Genomic DNA, 20,077 nt, shown 5'->3' with positions numbered 1-20,077 from the left:
TAAAATACTTTGAAAGGGTGTAACGGTAATTTTATCCCTATGCAATGTAGATCATCTATAGAGGATCATTGATTATTGAGATTATAACAATGGATAATTAATAGCATATCTATATCGTGGAACATATAGAGCGTTCTATGTAACTGAGAGTGCAATTCCAAGTTCTATGGTGGATGCAACAAGGAATTAATAAGTTAGTGAATTTACTTTGTAAATTCTAGATCTGCTTATTGGAAGCTCGGTTATGTAGGCCCATGGTTCCCATACTAGTTGAGACAAACTGCTTGTAAGGCTCAGTTAATTGATTTTAATTAATCAATTTTAATTCTAAAATTAGACTATGTCTAGTTTATGAATTTTTCACTATGTTATGACTTGATTGTAAAGAAATAGTGTTTTGAGGTTTATTTGTTAATTAAGAGACTTTATGGAGTCTAATTAATAAATATTATAAATGAAAATTTTATTTGATAATTAGTTTAATTATTAAATATATAGTTTTGGCATTTATAGGTTTGAATTTATAAATATGGTATTATTGAAAAGAAGAATAAGTGGTTGAAATAAAGTGGCAAAATTGTAACTAGAGATTGACCCTTTGAAGTGTACGGCCAACAAGTTATTTTTGTCCAATATTTTATTCTTTTTTAATCCATATAATTCAACCATAACCCTATTGAAGATAGTATAAAAGGAAGGCTATGGTCTCTTCATCCAAACTAATGCCTCCAAAGCTATAACCTAACTTTTTGAAGAGACCTCTTCCTTCTTCTTTCTTCTTTATTTCGAAACCTATAGCCTTTCTTCACTAAATAATTTCAGCCATTAGTGATTGAGTAAGTGCCCACACACATCAAGTTGGTCCTCGATCATAGTATGTAAGACTGTGAAGAATCCAATCAACATGAAGGAGAGAAAGAGATCCAGGTTCAGATCTTGATAATACTCTGCTACAAAAAGGAATCAAGGGCTAGAGATCTGAACGGAAGGAGTCATTATATTCCGCTGCAATCACTGTAAGGTTTCTTAAACTTTATATTTGTTTATTTACATTGTTTAAAAATTCATATTGGGATGTTAAACAACATACATGGTAGTAAATCTAGATCCTGGTAAAATAATTCCAACAAAGGATGTATTAAAAAATACAAAAAATATGAAAAAAAAATCATTTTAGGCTGATCATGGCCATTAATGATGATTCATGATGATCCAATGGGGAAAATTAACTCTTAGTGAAAAATTGTCAATTTTTAGACTTTGAATCTCGTTAATCGAATCGTTTTCAGGTTATTTGTTAGAAAAATTGCAACTTTGTTGACGACAAATTTTGGATTTAAAAATCTTCAAGGAATTGGTTTTTAGTATAGTCATTTTGGGAACCGATTTTTTATTTAGTTAATTCAAGGAATAAGTTTTTGATTTATTTATTTTTATTTAACTGATTTTTGTGTGTAAGTTTTTATCTTGGTTTTTTTACGAAACTAATTTTTTTGTTTCAAATTTTTAACTAGTTGATAAATATAACCAGGTTTTTGTTGGAATTATTTTACCAGGATCTTAGATCTACTCACAAGTATGCTGTTTAACATCCTAAATATGAACTTCTAAAACGATATGAAATAAACACATATAAAGTATGAGAAACCTTACAGTGGTTGCAGCGGAATAATATGTCTCCTTCCACTCAGATCTCTAACCCTTGTATCCTTTCTGTCGCAGAGTATTATCAAGATCTGAGTCCGAATGTCCTTCTTGTTGTATCTGGATTCTTCACGATCTTCCACACTATGATTGAGGTACCACTTGATGTGTGTGTGGGCACTACTCATTCACTCAAGGGGTTCGAATCAATAATGAAGAATAAAGAAAGATAAGTGGCGGCTAGATTAGGTAGAAGGCACTCAGGTTTTTCTCTGAAAGGAATAAGATGCATCATCTTTTTCTGAAGCCATCACTACCTATTTATAGTATGCCACTTAGGGTTAGGTTTGAATTATTTGGCATTAAAATAATAAAAATATTAAATGGTAAAACCTACATAAGTGGCCGGCCAAGGCTTGTGGATATGGGCCCCACTTTTGCATCTTGCTGTTTTATCATTTCTACATCTCATTTTCTCAAAAAACGTCAATTTTCAAATTCAATCATTTAAATGCCAATTTCATCTATTTAATAACTAAAATTAATTATTAAATAATATTATCATTTAATATATTTATTAATTAGACTAGCCAAAGTCTCTTAATTAACAAGTATACCCTAGAAACTCTTTCTTTACAATTTTGCCCTTGCTTAGTGAAAAATTCACAAACTAGACATAGTCTAATTTTAGAATTATAATTGATTAATCAAAATCAATTAAGTGAGTCTTACAATTAGTATTGTCTCAACTAGTGTGGGGACCATGGGCCTATATATCCGAGCTTCCAATAAGCAGATCAAGAACTTACCACTTAAATTCACTGACTTATTAATTCTTTGTTGCATCCACGCATAGAACTCAGAATTGCACTCTCAGCTATATAGAACGCTCTATATGTTCCACCATATAGACGCGCTATTAATTATCCATTGTTATAATCCTAATTTGATCAATGATCCTCTATATAGATGATCTACATTGAATAGGGACTAAAATTACCGTAACACCCTTCAATGTATTTTATCCTTAAAACACTTAGCCCCGTATATATCATATTTCAGCTAAGTGAAATGAATATTCAACCATTTATCTCTGTTTGGCCAAGCTCGAAGGAAATCATCTTTTACTTTCTATTCGCCAGATAGAAGCTATAGATTCCATATTTATGTTTAGCGCTCCCACTCAATTGCACTATCGTGTTCCCAAAATGTAAGTATCACCCTGACCCAAAAGTAGGCTTAACTAACAAATCAAAGAACACAAGTAATACTCTTGAGATTGAACCTAATCATATCAGGATTAAGATCATTTGATCTAGGATCAACTAGGTGATATTGAATTGAATAGATATTACGATAAGTTTAATAAATCTATAACAAAGTTCAATATCGGCCCCTTCCGATGCATACTCCATGTATCCAACCTAAGCTTTACTTTGACCTATGCTCTGGAAAGAACATAACATTTATCCAAGATGCAAGTAAAGTATGTTGTAGATTGTCATATCAGTAAAACCCAGTGTTCTGATAAATCTAGGAATCTTTATTCACGTAGTCTTGATTACTTTCCACGGTGATGACGACACAATAAATAAGAATATAAATGTAAAAAGGGTTTGGATGAATTTATAAATTAAATTAACAAGTAATTGATAATGTGAACCAAAAATTACACAAATGAATGAAAAATACTTATGTTTCTTTATTGATATTGAATAATACGGATTACATTGAATTTGAGTTTTATTTAGGGCATAAAACCCAACAGTTTTTATATTATATTTTGAGTTATTGTGTGTTATTTTTTGTTTGTATTTATTTTATTATGGAATCGGTTCTAGTTGTATTTATGCCTTAGTATTTTTTGAACTGATCCCCACATTTTTTTTTCAAATTATAACCGGTTTTATAAGGTATTATATGTTATTCGTTTTTACTTATTTTATTGTGGAACTAATTTTATTTTTTATTATTTTTTAGTGCTTTAAAAACTAATTTTCTCTTGATTTTTTAATTATAACCGGATTGAGTTATTACGTGTTATTTGTTTTTATTCATTATGTTATAGAATCAATTCTATTTTAATTATAACTAGTTCGAGTTATTTCGTGTTATTTATTTTTATTCATTATAACACTGTTATAGAACGGATTTTATTTTAATTATAACTAATTTGAGTTATTTGTTTTTATTTATTATGTTATAAAACTAGTTTTATTTTAATTATAACCGATTTGGGTTTTTCTGTGTTCTTTGTTTATTCATTATTTTATAGAACCGGTTTTATTTTAATTTATATCTGAGACATCTGAATTCAATGATTTTTCTGACGACGATGACTTTTCTAGTACTGATGACTTTCTCGGTGACTTTTTTCAGCGACAATGATTTTTTCGACGACTTTTCCAATATCGATGATTTTTTTTGGCAACTGTTTCGGCACCGATGACTTTTCCAATAACTTTTTCGACACCAATATTTGCTCCAGTGACTTTTTCGACGATTATTATTATTATTATTTTTATTATTTTTATTATTATAAATTTTACTAACTTTATTTATGGTCTTTTGTTAAGTTTCTTATATTTTAATTATTATTTATTTTTTCCTCTCATATTTTCTTGCATTATTTTTTTCAAAATGGAAATGTAAAGTCCATTACTTTTTCCTATATTTATTAGAGTAATTTGCGGCATAAATACCTAAGTTTAACTCTTAGTTACAAGTAAATACATAAGTTTAATTTTTGGCGGTAGTAATACCGTATATTTTTAGAACTTTCTAGGTACTTAATCGTTAAATGTTAAGTCATTATTCGCGTGTCATTTTTTTATTAGTACATTTAAATTAATTTTTTTAAAAAATAAAAATTTAATAACTTGAACCAATTAGGAGTGATTATGTGGCAATTTACTTAAAACTTAACATGTACCTACAAAAGCTTTAAAATTATAATTTCGGTATTAATACTGTCAAAAATTAAACTTAAATATTTATTTACTGAAAGTTAAACTTAAAAATTTATGCCAAAAATTACTAAATAAAACCTGATAGCCTAGGGAGGCCCAATTAATCGAACCCACTTCTGTTTTAAATAGCCTGAGTGTCTACACTTTTTGCTTGAGAATCCAACAGTTATATTTTTTAATTTTTCCTCTCCTCACTCAAAGTGGACTGAAAGAGAAGAGAAGAGAAAAGTAGGGTGTTTGGCAGAAGAGAAAATCAGATAGAAAATAATGTGGATGGTTTACGTTTGCGAAGAGGAGAAGAAGGAACTGGGACGACAACAGGCTCCTGGATCGTGCCCTAAATGCGGTGGAAAGGTGGAAGCCATTGATGTTGAAACCAAGAGGAGATTCTGTTTTCTTCCAATGTGCTTCAACATCAAGAGGAAGTATTTTTGCACTGTGTGTTCCAGACGACTAGTCTTGTACTACTAGCCAAGCCAAGCCAAACTACTCCCAGATCTCCATACCCATATCATGCATCTTTCTTTTAATTCAAATTTCATTCTCATCCCTCATCCCATGCTCATCTTTCTTTTTCAATTTTCATATCAAAATAATTTAGAATCAGTGAATGTGAATATTTGGGGTATTTATTTTATTTTATTTTATTTATTCAGTTCTAATTAATTCTATTTAGAACTAGATCATCTTTTTTATTTTTACAATTTAATTAAAGAGAACTACATCAATTGAGCCATTTCAATGGGCAGAAAAACTGAAAAAAGAGGGTTAAAATGAAAAATGAACCTGTTTGTTTGGTTTTATTTTTTTAATTTATATTTTGGAGTTCTAGAACGTTCGAGTAGGAGTTGTGAATGTAACGATTGTTACAAGGAATTGAAATGAAGTGGCCAATTAAGAGTGGTTGGGACTTATGGTTAGTGTACTTTGTATACATTTTATTTGAGCATGGGTTGGACTTGGAGGTTTGTTTCACATGTCTCCACTTATTAAATATTTTATATGCCACGTACGTTATAAATTTACTATATATGTATATAGGAACAAATAAAATAAAAATTGTCCAAAAAATTGGAGATGAATATGGTCCCACCCAAAATGCATAATTCAAGTGTTTGAATATGCTTAGCTGTCTTAAATACTTAAAAAAAAGAAAAAACATATCCACTTAATATAACATTGTTTTTTTTTTTTTTTGAAAATAATATAACATTGTTAATTTGTTTAAAAGAATGAATTCTATTTCTACATCAAGACACGTGATACCAAACAAAATAACAAATTTACGCTTAGAAAATATGTGTAAATATTTGGTATATTCTTACAAAATACGAGATTCTACGCATATATACATGTGGTATAACCGTATATGTATTATGTAATAAGTCAACCGCCCTTGACGCTTTTTTCGTCTTCCACGGGATCTCGGGAGACGAAAACGATCACTTCCAGGCTCTTTATTATTAGAAGTTTCCTATCGAAAAAACTTTAAGTATTGTTATTAGGTACTAGTGATGTCTAGCACCTTCTCGACATATTGTATTGCGATTGGTTAACGATACTCCCTAAAAGTTATTATATTGAGACTTGATACTTAGTTATTATATTGAGACTTGATACTTAGTTGGACCAATAACGATATTGACACGTAAGAGGATGCTAAGCACCACTAGTATTCTTTAGCATTCTTCAAAAACTTTCTAGAGTGGAGATTGACTACTTAAATTATTGGCTTGATTTGTACACCATTATTAAAACAAGTATTTTTTTTATGAGAAGGGGATATATCACTAATGCCATAATTTAATGTAATGTTGAATTTAATAATGTACCGTTTGATAATATTTTTGTTTTTTAATTTTTTTAATCACAAAATAAAAGTAAAATTTTTGTTTTTAAAATTTTTATTTTTGAATAATAAAAATGTGTTCTGTAACTATTTTTGTTTTTTAATTTTAAAAATAGAAAAAAAAAGTGTGATCTGTAAAGTTTATTTTTATTTTTATTTTTTGATTTTATTTAAGTCGAGTCTAGATACGGGATCAAATTCGGGTTCGAGTCAGAGGCCGGGTTCAGCGCCAAGGTCGTGGGAGGGATTTAGGTCTTGGTCTGGTCGGAATTCAAAATATTGAGTAAGAATAAAAACTGTTTAAAAAAAATATTAAAAGTGATTTTTTTTTTTTAAAAAAATTTGATTCTCAATTTAAAAATTGAAAAGTAAAAACAGTTTTATAAAACATATTTGTGAAAAATATTTTTCACTTTTCTAATTTGAAAAACAAAAAACTGATTAAAAAATTGTTATCAAACGTCACCAAAGTTTTTTAGTCTCTTGTTATTTTAATGTTTGACATGCTACTTTGTTATGTTAATAAGTGTATTATTATTAAAAATATGACTAATATTGGTTTAATTCCTAATATGTTAATAAATTATTTTTAAAATGATATTTTTGTAGAAAAAAAAACTAAGCCAACATATAAATTAGTTTTTATAAATTCTTAACCTCTTGATTTAATTCATTATGATATAGTGAGTTTGATAGAATATTTACTAAATATGGTAAACATTATTTAAATATTTTTATTGATAATTTTTTTTTTAATTTTAATTTGTGAACAAATTATTGGTGATTGTTTTTTCTTTTTAAGGAAGATTTTTTAGTAATATAATAAAAAAAAAATTAAAGGAATCTCATTTTAATTATGCAAATAGCAATAAATTGTCATTGTACCATCTTTTCTTTATTTCTCTTTTTCTTACGCCACCTATTACCTATCACATTTTACTTTTTTTTTTCTCTTTCTCTTTTTTTTTGTTGGCTGATTGTTTTAGGGTAATTGACTGCAAAACTATTTAGACTTTAAGGCTTGGTATGATGAATCCTCTTTACTAAAATTTTAGAGGCTAAACTATTTGAACTTTGGTTCCGTTTTTCTTTTCACTATTCCATCTATTAACCCATAAATTTTTTCTAGTGACGTGAACATCAATGTTTAACATGTGGCAAGATATATGACATCTTGGACTTGAGTAGTCTTAAGTCATAGCAGTCGACCTAGGATGGGTCCCTTGCCCTGCGCCCAGGACTACTGCAAATCTGGACTTTAGAGGCGGTTTTTAAGGCCTTTCAGCGTCAATTTTGGTAAAATTTACTACCGACGCTGATCCAAGCGATGATGTAGGGTCTAAAACAATCGATGCTAAATGTTACCCTATGGCGTCAGTTATTATAAAAGAACCGAGGCCATAGGGTACATATGGCGTCGATTATATACTACTAACCGACACTATATACCCTAAAAATCGACGCTAAATGAACAACAATTATTTATTTTCAGTTAAAAATTTATATTATAAATCAAAAAAGTTAATTTATTTAAATTATATATTTATTAATTTATATATTATATTATTTAATATAAATTTAAATTAAATATTTATTTTTTTGAAAGCTAAATTAAATATTATTTTAATTAATTTTATGATTATCCAATATACTTAATTTTATTTCATAGAAGTAATTAATTAAACTACAATTATATATTACATAAATATTGTAAAATTAGTCTAAGTATTAACAAGTTAATAAATCTAATTACAAGTTAACCTAAAAAAATAAGCTAAGGAAAAAAAATTCTTAGGCCTTTTAGTATCATTCGTCCAAGCCTTCGTGATCACCACCATTAACCGTTCTATCTACTGTCGCTATAATGGTAATAATTCAGTTTTTTGATTTTATGCTTGCTTTTCTCCAAACTGTAAAAGAAAGTAAAAATTTATATTAGTTTTTATATTTATTATTATTTGTTGTTATAATAAATACTATAATTAATAATTAAAACTTACAACCTTTTGATCTTGTTATTATACCCGAAATTCGGCTGGAGGACACGTGTCAAGATAAAGGGAATGTGAATCGATGCAATAGCTTTTCGAATAATTCATTAATTACGTAAGTATCAGAGTATATTTGTAACCCGTTGACTGTAAGGTCCAAGGCGAGGAATCAATGTACAAACTGTTACTTAGTATATTAATGAGAAACCATATGTCACTAAATATGAATAGCGAGACCTCAAGGACATAACACATTGGAAGATGAAAGCGGCACACATCCATCGTGAAAGTCCTTAGCATGCAATGAACAAACTAAGTGTAAAAGTTGGATCGACTCGAGAACAAGTACGCAAGGTGACCGTCTCGTTATGGGAAGACTGCATATAACTTCGTCCCGTTAGCGTCAGTGAGGCTTACAATCCTGGTGAGCCAGAAGATAGCATTTAAGTGAGCCTCAAAGAATTCCTTCAGAATAAGAAGCACGATCGACATCAGACATACATCGTCGACCTCAGAAGGAAGAATGACCCCAGCTCGCTAGTGGGATCACTGTAACCAAGTTGCTGGCGAGATATCTCCAGATACAATAATTAAAGACGTGTTTAATACACGATTGTTTTGACCCAGTAAAAGCGGGAAAATCACAACTAAACAATTTTCAAATCATAAACCGCATTTACACTTCGTGATATGTAATTAAATCCCATGATTTTAGGGATAATTGTTGTAAATATATTACAGTTAGCTTTGTAATTGACAGACCACTATGTAATTATAAATAGTGGCAGACAAGCTCAAAAAAAAGACGGAAAAAACTTATGCAGGGGAGGCCCTAAAAGAACACAATCAGAAATTTGAATAAGATTGACTCGTGGACTATCCAGAATTTTAACTGCAAAACCACGTAAAAAACCCTATGTTCATATATTATTTTTCTATAGCATTTATTTTTTCTGTGTGAAATCAATACCGTGAGGCTCAAATTTAGTTAACGAAAAACTCCGTTAACAGTTTGGTGCTTTCATTGAGAGCCTCTGTGAAAAAGCTCAGAATAAAAACCCTCCCTTCTTTTGAAGAAAAATAACCTCCTTCATGGTTGAAAATCAAGAAAATGTTAACACCCCACATGAGGAAACCAATCATCATTCTGGGAAAGAGCCCATGGGCTCCAGAAGACCTACCAACCCGTAGTCCAGAAGGACCACTTGTTTTAGGAGGGCTCAACCCGAGGGTGGTCCCAGCGCACGGACCGCACGTTCTCGGAGAACTCGACCCGACGTTGGTCCTAGTACGCGGACAACACGCTCGAGGAGAACTCAGCGTGGGAATGGTCAGAACCCCGGGACGAGGGTTGAAGAGCTCAACTTTGGAGGTGCCTAATCTGTGGGAGAAAGAACTTATGAAGCAAAAAGCCGCTGCCTGAGACGTCGTCTAGAAGAAGCTCATCGTCGAAATGTTGAGTTAGAACGTGAGGTAGCTTCGGCCATGGCGACACAGGGGATAAATGCTCAAAATCAACCTGAACCTGGAGTGAGAAGACCACGGGGTAGACCTCATGGCTCACGAACCAGGAGACAGAAAAAGGCCCGGGAAGAACAACCTGGGGAAAATGAGACACTCTCTAAAAATCAGGACGGATAACCAGATAGGAGACAACTGAAAATTGATGAACGAGAAATCCCTCATGAAAATGAGGAGGATCTTAGGACTCAACTGGGGGAACGGAGATCACCTGCTAGAAATCACCAACGTTCTTCCCAAACCCATAGAGCGAGGACTTGTACATACCCTGATGGGGGAAATATGAGAAACGGATCTCATGAGGAAGGAACGGAGCGTGAAGAAGCAAGTGTAACTTTGAGGCGATCCAGAACCCATAGTCGATCAACTCAAAGAGGAGAAAGTACTCAACGAGCTAATGATTGAGAAAGTATGGGAACCAATAAATCTGCGAGCCACTCAAAGACAAGGTCTATGAGTAGGACGCGATTTATGAGTAAGACAAGATCTGCCAGCTATTACTCCCAACTGGATCTGCGAGAGCACTTGAATCGGAAGAAACCTGAACTTCGCCAGTAGCTCGGTCCAAAGCAAGAGGATACAATCCAATTGCAGATAAACGAGCTGGAGGACAAGTTCAGGAGATATCAAGTGGGGGAAATATGGAAAATTTGGATATGACTTTGACGAGGAGCTTGAGCCGTATCACCCAGATATTATGAATACCCCTTTTCCTTTGGGATTCAAAAACCCGCATGTCTCGTCTTATAATCCGATCTTGTATTTGAATAACTTTAACACAATAATGCGAGCGAGTAATGTGACGAACAATTTACACTGTATTTTGTTCCCCATCTCTCTTGTTGGAGCAACGAGTAGCTAGTTTAACAAGTTTATTTATCATTCAATAACTTCCTGGGAGCAGCTGTCCAGGGATTTCAAAAAGTAATTTTAGGCTGCTAGGGATAGGTGACCCGAAGTAGCCTCATTAACCAATATAAAGCAGCAGCCTTGCGAGACACTTAAGGCTTACTTAAGTCGTTTTAGCACGGCTGCAGCCAGGGTTAGCAATTTGGATGATAGCACATAACTTACAGCCCTTCAGGCGGGAATCTCTACTGATCCATTGACCGTAGGCGGTGAGTTGTGGGATGACTTACAAGGACGTTTAGTGAGAAGCATCACTGGGTTCAACGAAAGGGCTCAGGTGTTCGTTCGGAAAGAAGAAGCCCGGAAAGAAATGAATTTGTTGAAAACAAGCTCGAGAGGCAAACCTAGAAATATTTCAACAGGAACAGTTTCCACAAGAATTGATAACTCGAGGGCTTCTGGTTCGAAGAGAAAGGATGGAGTTAAGGAACCGTCAAAGGATAAAAAGTAACAAAAAAAGCATGACAAATATGTGCCAGTGTATACTATTTATACCGAGCTTAATGAAACTTGGGAGAATATTTACCTCGCACATGAGCAGAAGGTGGCCTTCGGCAAGCTTGAGCCTATGAGGAATTTGAGAAGCAAAAGAGATCCTAAAAAATATTATAAATTCCATAAGGATATTGGGCATACGACCGATGAATGTCGCCAATTGAAAGATGAGATAGAAAGTCTCATCGCTCGAGGCTATTTTAAACAGTACGTGAAAAGACAAGGCCAGGGCTACAACCAACCCACTCTGCCCAATAACCCAAACAACCAGGGGTAACAACCTATTCCTGTGGAAGGAGAGGACATCCTAGTTATTTCGAGAGGGCCACATATCGCAGGGGAAAGCAATAACGCCCAAAAAAGATATGTGAAAGAGATAAAGAACGAGCAATCGGCCTTTGCCCCAGAACCTTCCAAGAAGGTGAAAACCGGTGAACCTCCCATTGTATTCACAGAGGAAGATGAGAAAAACGTGATGTATCCTCATGTTGATCCACTGGTGATAACTATTCAACTTGCCAATAAAAGAATCAAGAGAGTGTTAATAGACAATCAGAGCTCGATGAATATCCTTTATAAGGAGACTTTAAAGAAAATGGGACTCAAAAAAGCCAAATTAAGGCCTTGTATGGTAAACCTTTGCAGATTAACCAGAGACAACATTGCTAGCCTTGGCATAATCGAGCTCGCATTAACCTTAGGCGAGGCACATTTATCTGCTACTGTTATGCAAGACTTCTTAGTTATCGACCTGCCCTCGGCTTACAACTATTGTTGGGTCGTCCAGCACAGATCGGACTAGGGGCACTCAGTTCGATCAAGCACCTATCCTTGAAATTTCATACACCAGATGGCATGGGAGTGGTGCGTGGCGACCAGATGCTAGCTCGCGATTGCTATCGCATAGAGCTACATCATAGAAAAGCTGGTCATCAGTTGATGGGGATCTTGGCAGAAGAAACTGAGCAGAAAGACAAAGATCTTGACCCCCCGAGTTCAAGATGAGAGAAACCTGTTGAAACCAATCGAGAAATTGGAAGAGGTCATTCTCAACCCAGGAAATCCCGCAAAGTGTGTATACATTGGGAAGAACCTGGACAAGCTGCTCAAATAGCAGTTAATAAGCTTTTTGAAGGCGAACCAGGATCAGTTTGCCTGGAGCCATAGAGATATGATAGGGATCGACCTTAATATTATATGCCATCACTTAAATGTTGATCCAAACTACCCAGCAAAAAGACAGAATAGGAGGCCCTTGGATTCCAAGAGGCAAAGGGCACTAAAACAAGAAGTTGAAAAGTTGTTAGCCAATGACTTTATACGCGAGGTGTTTTATCCCTCGTGGATAGCCATTCCTGTTCTCGTCCCAAATCCCAACAGAACTTGGAGAACTTGTACTGACTTCTCCGATCTGAATAAGGCGTGCCCAAAAGACTATTTTCCACTTTCCAGGATCAACCAGTTACTGGATGCAACTATTGGGCACGAGCTTATGTCATTTATGGACGCATATTCTGGATATAATCAGATAAACATGTATGTCCCAGATTAAGAACATACAAGCTTCGTAACCAACATGGGACACTATTGTTATAAATTCATGCCGTTCGGACTGAAGAATGCTGGGGTAACGTATCAGCGACTGGTAAACGAAATGTTCACAAACCAAATAGGGCGAAACATGGAGGTTTACATCGATAATATGTTGGTAAAGTCGATAAGAAGTAAGGATCATACCTCAGACCTCGCGGAATGCTTTAAAATGTTAAAAAAGTATAACATGAAGCTAAACCCAAAAAAATGTTCCTTTGGAGTTTCCTCAGGAAAATTTTTAGGATTCATAGTTAACGCGAGAGGTATTGTGGCAAATCCTGAAAATATCAAGGCATTAATAGACATGCCATCACCAACAAAGCCTAAGGAAGTACAAGCCTTAACAGGAAGAATGGCTGCACTTAATAGATTCATTTCGAAGTCAAAGGATAAGTGTGTGCCGTTCTTCAACATATTGCGAGGCAGCAAAAAGTTTGAGTGGAAGAAAGAGTGCGAGGAGGCCTTTCAGAACATAAAAAGGCATCTCGCAACGCCTCCAGTTTTGTCAAAACTAATAACTGGAGAGACGTTGTTTCTCTATTTAGCCATCTCGAAAGATATGATTAGTGCAGCTATAGTGCAAGAAGAGGGCAAGCACCAGCAACCTATTTACTACGTAAGTAGAAGGTTACTAGGGGTAGAATCCAGATATGCCCCTCTAGAAAAACTCACATTGTGCCTAGTCCATGCGTCTCGTAAGCTACGACCATACTTCCAGGCTCACCCCATAAAAATGTTAACCGATCAGCCCTTGGGACAAGTTTTATCAAAACCAGATGCTTCTGGAAGATTGATAAAATGGTCAATTGAACTGGGGCAGTTCGACATAACATACCATCCTCGAACATCCATCAAGGGCCAAGCTTTGGCTAACTTCTTGATAGAAGGTATAACTCCAGAAGAAATTCTACCTGATCTGCGAGACAAGGAAACTTGGAGGTTATACGTGGATGGCGCATCCAACAAGCAAGGTTCAGGTGCTGGGGTAATATTAATATCGCCAGAAGGCTTTAAGTTTCACTATGCTCTGAGGTTCCAATTTGACGCATCCAATAACGAGGCTGAATATGAAGCCTTGATTGCCATCTTAAAGATAGCAGAGGAATTGAAAGTAAAAAAATCTCATTTGTCATAGTGATTCGCAGTTGATCGTGAACTAGGTCCTCGGGGAATACCATGCCAAAAGCTTAAAAATGGCAAAGTATTTAGAGAATGTTCGGAAGAACTTTGAAGGATTCAATTACTTTAAAATCGAACAAATTCCGAGAGAACAAAACTCCAACACTGATGCCTTTGCAAAATTGGCCTCGCAGAATGACTTGGATGAATTGAACTTAGTTCCGGTAGAGATGATGGGCGAGCCAAGTATATGTGAAACTGAAGATGTCGAGATGATAGATAGCTCTCTAACTTGGATGACACCTATTATTAATTATTTACTCGACAGAAAACTTCCAAAAGACAAAAACGAGACGTGGAAACTATTGTATTCAGTGCCTTGCTACACATTGGTCGAAGGCAAACTATATAGAAGAGGGTATTCAATGCCCCTACTTTGGTGTGTTCTTCCTGCACAAACAAATGAAATCATCAAAGAAATTCATGAAGGCTTCTGTGGGGATCATGCGGGTTGACAAAGTCTGTCTAAAAAGATCATTAGACAAGGATATTACTGGCCAACGATCAATAAAGACACACACGAGTTTGTCAAGAAATGTGATAAGTGTCAGTGGTTTTCACATGTACCCTGCGTACCGCCGACAGAACTTAGAATGATGACCTCGCCCTACCCATTTGCTATATGGGGGATCGACCTAATTGGGGCATTACCCACTAGGCGAGGAGGAGCTATGCAGTCGACTTATTCACTAAATGGACAGAGACCGAGCCCCTTGTCTCCATAACCTGCAAGAAAGTCCTTGACTTTGTTGTCAAGAACATTATCTGTAGGTTTAGAATTCCCATAAAGATAGTATCTGATAATAAAACCCAATTTGATGGCGACTTGTTCACTAAATTCTGCGAGAGGAATAAAATTATTAAAAGCTTCTCGTCAGTATCCAGGCCTCAGGCAAATGGACAAGTGGAAGCCATCAATAAAACCCTAAAGGATTCTATCAAGAAGAAGCTAGACGCTGCCAAAGGTAGATGGGTTGACGAGCTACCTCAGGTACTCTGGGCCCACAGAACTACCGAGAAGACAGCCACGGGACACACTCCTTTCTCGCTAGCATTTGGCTCGAAAGCAATGGTGTCGGTTGAAGTGAACATATTGACGCACAGAAGAGAGTTTTATAATCAAGAAGAAAACCAAGAACTTTTAAAATTATACTTGGATCCACTTGAGGAAAAACGAACTGAGTTGCAAATTACCAACACAACATACCAACACCGAATTACAAGATACTTCAACAAAAAAAGTCAAGAAAAGACTATTCAATGTTGGAGACTTAGTGCTAAGACGAGTCTTTACGAATACGAGAGATACATCAGCGAGAGTGTTCAACCCGAATTGGGAGGGTCCTTATGTCATCGAAGCAGTAGTTGGAGTCGGAGTCTATAGATTGGCTCGGCTTGATGGCTCGCTAATAAAGAACTACTGAAACGTAGAACATTTGTGACCCTACTACCAATAAATAAATGATGTAACTCACATTACTGATGTAAACTTTAAACTTCAGTTATGAATAAAGAGAATCATTTATATTAAGTAATTACAAAGTTTTGTTCTTTAAAAATTACTTAAGGGGCATTTATGTATGATTAACCAAAATTCATCTGGAAATACATTGTATAATGCAAAGCCCTCATTTCAATTTTTTTTTTTTGAAATTCAAAGGTTCTCGACTAAACCTCTTTGCCGAAAGTGGAGTCGAACCGTTATAACTCCCTGACCAAACCTTTTTGACGAGAGAGGGGTTATAACACCTTGATCAAACCTTTTTGACAAAGAAGAGATCAAACAACTATAATTTTTTATTTAAAACCTATCCGACGGGAAAGGAAAATAAAAAGTTATAACTCGCGTATAAAACTGAATACTAACAGTTCTCGCTAGCTAGGAAAGTACAAAACGAGGCATCGTGATGCCTTGACAAAAGTACTTAAACCTAGAAAATGGATAGATAATATAACTATTCATACGAGCAAATTAAAACTATACAAAGTGATAAAATCCTTAAACTAAATTTAAGTTTGCTTAAAGCAGATTATAACTGCTATAGTGAGGCAGAATTGGCAACTGCTCAAAAATCAAAAGTTTGGTAGATTACTAACTACCTAAACAGGAAGATTACGAGCAATGAAAAACCCAAGAGAACTGAACATTTGATCAAAATATAGTTGTTTACATTGTGAATAAAAACGCAAGCAAACACAATTGTATTAAGTATGAATGAAAATAGTACAAGGCATTTCAGATAAGAAAAAACCTAAAACTGGTTACAAACTTGTCTTTACAAAAATGCCACTAGGGGCAAATCATTAAGTCATCTTCCTAAACAGAGGATGAGAGGGGAAGCCAATTAACTCGAGAAAGACCGTCTCCATATAGCCTGAGAAAGACTGTTTGCACGTAGCTTGGGAAAAGACCGACTACACATAGCTTGAGAAAGACCGGCTACATGTAAAGAGCCTTGATCTCTGCACATACCTCATTCTCCTCATCGTCAGATCCCATTTCCTGAAGCTGAGATCTTTTCCCTAGTCTCAGGGAATTTCTTAATATCAAAAAGAGGTTGGCACCAACATCTTTTGGCATAGGTTTGGCTCTTCAGTTGGCTGGATTCTCTGATAGAAACCACACCAATTCCCTTCCTAGCTTCATCTGCAGCCATGCCAAATTTCCTCAGGAATTCTTTATTAGCTTGAGGAGGACCTTTAAGATCGCTCGCAAGATCTTTACCCTTAGGGATCACTTGTGAGGATCACCCATGGCAGGCTATGGGGTTCCCTTGGTTTGGATTGGTTGGAAACTCCTCAGCCTTAGAATCCATCGTTTCCGGCTCCAGTTGAGGATTGAAGTCTTTAGGAACAAATGGAAAATGGTTGGTGCATCTGGGTATTATGAGTTTGGAAGAATGAACTTCTGAACTCAGAAGGGACATTTTGGCAGGAAAGAGATGATCCATTCTGAAAATGGATCTCACAAAAGAGCCAGAGGTTTATGAAAAATGACAAGCTTTAGCCGTCCTTTTATACACAAAGTCCAGTGACAAGAAAGCTAAGTATTGAAAAATCCAACGGTTGAGAGAAGTGTAGAATATGAAGAGACGATTCTTAATGACCCTCGAAACCGTACAACTTCTAGAACCAAAGGATGCGTTTTTTCCAAGAAAAGATCTTGACGAAAATGCCCTCTGTAATTATTAAAAAGCTCTTTTTACTAAAAAAGAACTTTTTAAGGGGCAATTGTTATACCCAAAATTCGGCTGGAGGACACATGTCAAGATAAAGGGAATGTGAATCGATGCAATAGCTTTTCATGGAATAACTCATTGATTACGTAAGTATCAGAGTATGTAACCCGCTGACTGTAAGGTCCAAGGCGAGGAATCAATGTACAAACTGTTACTTAGTATATTAACGAGAAACCGTATGTCACTAAATATGAATAGCGAGACATCAAGGACAGAACACATTAGAAGATGAAAGCGGCACATATCCATCGTGAAAGTCCTTAGCATGCAAAGAACAAACTAAGTGTAAAAGTCAGATCGGCTCGAGAACAAGTAAGCGAGGTGACTGTCTCGTTATGGGAAGACTGCATATAACTTCATCCCGTTAGCATCAGTGAGGCTTACAATCCTGACGAGCCAGAAGATAGCATTTAAGTGAGCCTCAAAGAATTCCTTGAGGATAAGAACGATGATCGACATCAGACATACATTGTCGACCTCGAAAGGAAGAACGGCCCCAGCTCGCTATTGGGATCACTGTAACCAAGTTTCTGGCGAGACATCTCCAGATACAACAATTAAAGACGTGTTTAATACACGATTGTTTTGACCCAGTAAAAGTGGAAAAATCACAACTATACAATTTTCAAATCATAAACCGCATTTACATTGCGTGATATGTAATCAAATCCCATGATTTTAGGGATAGTTGTTGTAAATATATTACAGTCAGCTTTGTAATTGACAGACCACTATGTAATTATAAATAGTGGGAGACAAGCTCAAAAAAGGGACGAAAAAACTTATGCAGAGGAGGCCCTAAAAAAACACAATTAGAAATCTGAATAAGATTGACTTGTGGACTATGCAGAATTTTAACTGCAAAACCACGTAAAAAACCCTATGTTCATGTATTATTTTTAAATAGCTTTTATTTATCAGCCATCCATTTTAATGACTTCGGGATTAAAACCTTGTCTTCTGGTGTGAATAATTCATCTTCTTAATCAGCACTGCCAATCGAGAAGGCATGTGACCTTTCCCCTTCGACACATCACGTCTTGATGGTGGTTGAGCGAGTAGACCCTATACAAAACACACCATATAATATATCAAATTTATAACTAATTCTATCAAATTTTTGACAGCATAACGACTGTAATTGAATGCCCCCAAAAATTTAAACAGGCCTATATAATAACAAATAACACAGATATAACAGTTGTTTATTCATCCATCCCACTGCAACACATGTATTCGCAGAACTTACTTCACTATTGTTGAATATTTAAGATATTCAAACTCCCCTAGTCATTAATAATCAATTTATGACAAAAGTTACCTCAAGTATTCTAGTTAGGTATTTAGGCCAAGGAAGGAACATGTTTACAACTTCCTTAACATATCTGCACCTGTCAATTCTGATTGGCATTTTAGCATCCTCTTGCAGCATTTCTAAAATCAGTTACCGGACATGTGAATCATCGTAGTCTTTGCAGTGAATTTTGATTAGACCCTCATGTTCGTACAGATACGCTCAGGCCACAACGTTATCGATATTGTCAGAATAGAGATATACTAGATGATTAAGGGCCCTCTGTTCATCAAAATTGTATAGGAGAGGTGGCTCATTGAGGGAAACAAACTCAGCATAAATTTTTGGTCGACCCTCATCCTCACGAGGGTACTGTTGTGGAACATACGCCTGATGAGCCACCTCTCCTTCTTCCTCATCCTCATCCTCATTCTACTCTTGATGGGCAATGTTTTTCTTCTGTTTAAGGGATTTGATTTTGGCTTTTAATTTCTCAATCTTCCTCTGTTTCTAAGCCACAACATCAGAAACTTCCCTTTTCTTCATGCCGAACAGTTTAGATAACTTTTCTTCCCTGACACGTCCAGGATGCTCTGGTGTCCCGAGCGCCTGTGTCAAGATGTCATTTTGGCCATAGACCTGAACTTGCTCTTGAGTAACTTACTAGTTGAGCCTAATGCACATATTCAAGCAATTAATATATGATTTTTATATATTAACTCATTATTAGTACTTAATTAACGATTAATATATACTTTCTATCTTTTTGGCAAATTCCTTGTCGTAATCAGTGACAAGTTTCGTTCTCTTGGTCCAAGATTTGTTCCAAACACAGTGACGTGGGGTATCTTGAACCTCGAGGTCCTTTTTCTGCATTATTTTATAAAATTTAAATGAGTACAATTACATTTTGAAGCACACTGTTAGAAATTATTGATTACTTACCACATCTTCCCTTACGTTCACCATTCCACTCTGACCACTTCAATGTTTGGATCAGATTTTTTCTGAACGTTCCCTTTGCACCTTACTCAATTCCTACAATGCCAAAAAAATACATTAGCTACTAGTACTTGTATTTAAAAGTTTATCTTATTACAAATATAATTAGTACCTGAAATTTAGGAGTTAGTCGACTTTGAACAAATTTCAACCAATCTGTAAGGTCAATTTTTGGATGCTTTTTAGGGACGTATGCCAACCGTTAAAAATCATTTTATTTTAATGCGGGTATGATGATATCTTTTGTCATTATGTTCTTGAAGTCTTTCATTAACATTCCAGCAAGGATCAGACAATCATGTTTGAAATCATCTCGCACTATAAAACCCGTCTAGTTTTAAGGAAAACAAAATGATTAGAGTTAACATCTAAATTAATCAAGCACAGACCAA

At 35.1% G+C, this 20,077-nt stretch overlaps 1 protein-coding gene across 1 annotated transcript; it reads left to right on the top strand.

Moving 5' to 3' along the window:
- The first annotated feature begins 4,151 nt into the window (after positions 1 to 4,151).
- LOC115697959 (uncharacterized) lies at positions 4,152 to 5,239 on the top strand. Its single transcript, XM_030625139.2, has one exon. The coding sequence runs from the start codon at positions 4,881 to 4,883 to the stop codon at positions 5,082 to 5,084; it is 204 nt and encodes a 67-aa protein (XP_030480999.1). The 5' UTR covers positions 4,152 to 4,880; the 3' UTR covers positions 5,085 to 5,239.
- The last annotated feature ends 14,838 nt before the right edge of the window (positions 5,240 to 20,077 follow it).

This window comes from Cannabis sativa, chromosome 7 (assembly GCF_029168945.1).
Source record: "Cannabis sativa cultivar Pink pepper isolate KNU-18-1 chromosome 7, ASM2916894v1, whole genome shotgun sequence".
Lineage (NCBI taxonomy): Eukaryota > Viridiplantae > Streptophyta > Magnoliopsida > Rosales > Cannabaceae > Cannabis > Cannabis sativa.
Note: the sequence above shows the minus strand (reverse complement) of the source record. Positions and strands in the feature narration are given on the sequence as shown.

What these genes read in the sequence shown, in the direction of transcription:
- LOC115697959 (XM_030625139.2), top strand. Translation starts at nt 4,881, where the DNA reads ATGTGGATGGTTTACGTTTGCGAAGAGGAGAAGAAGGAACTGGGACGA.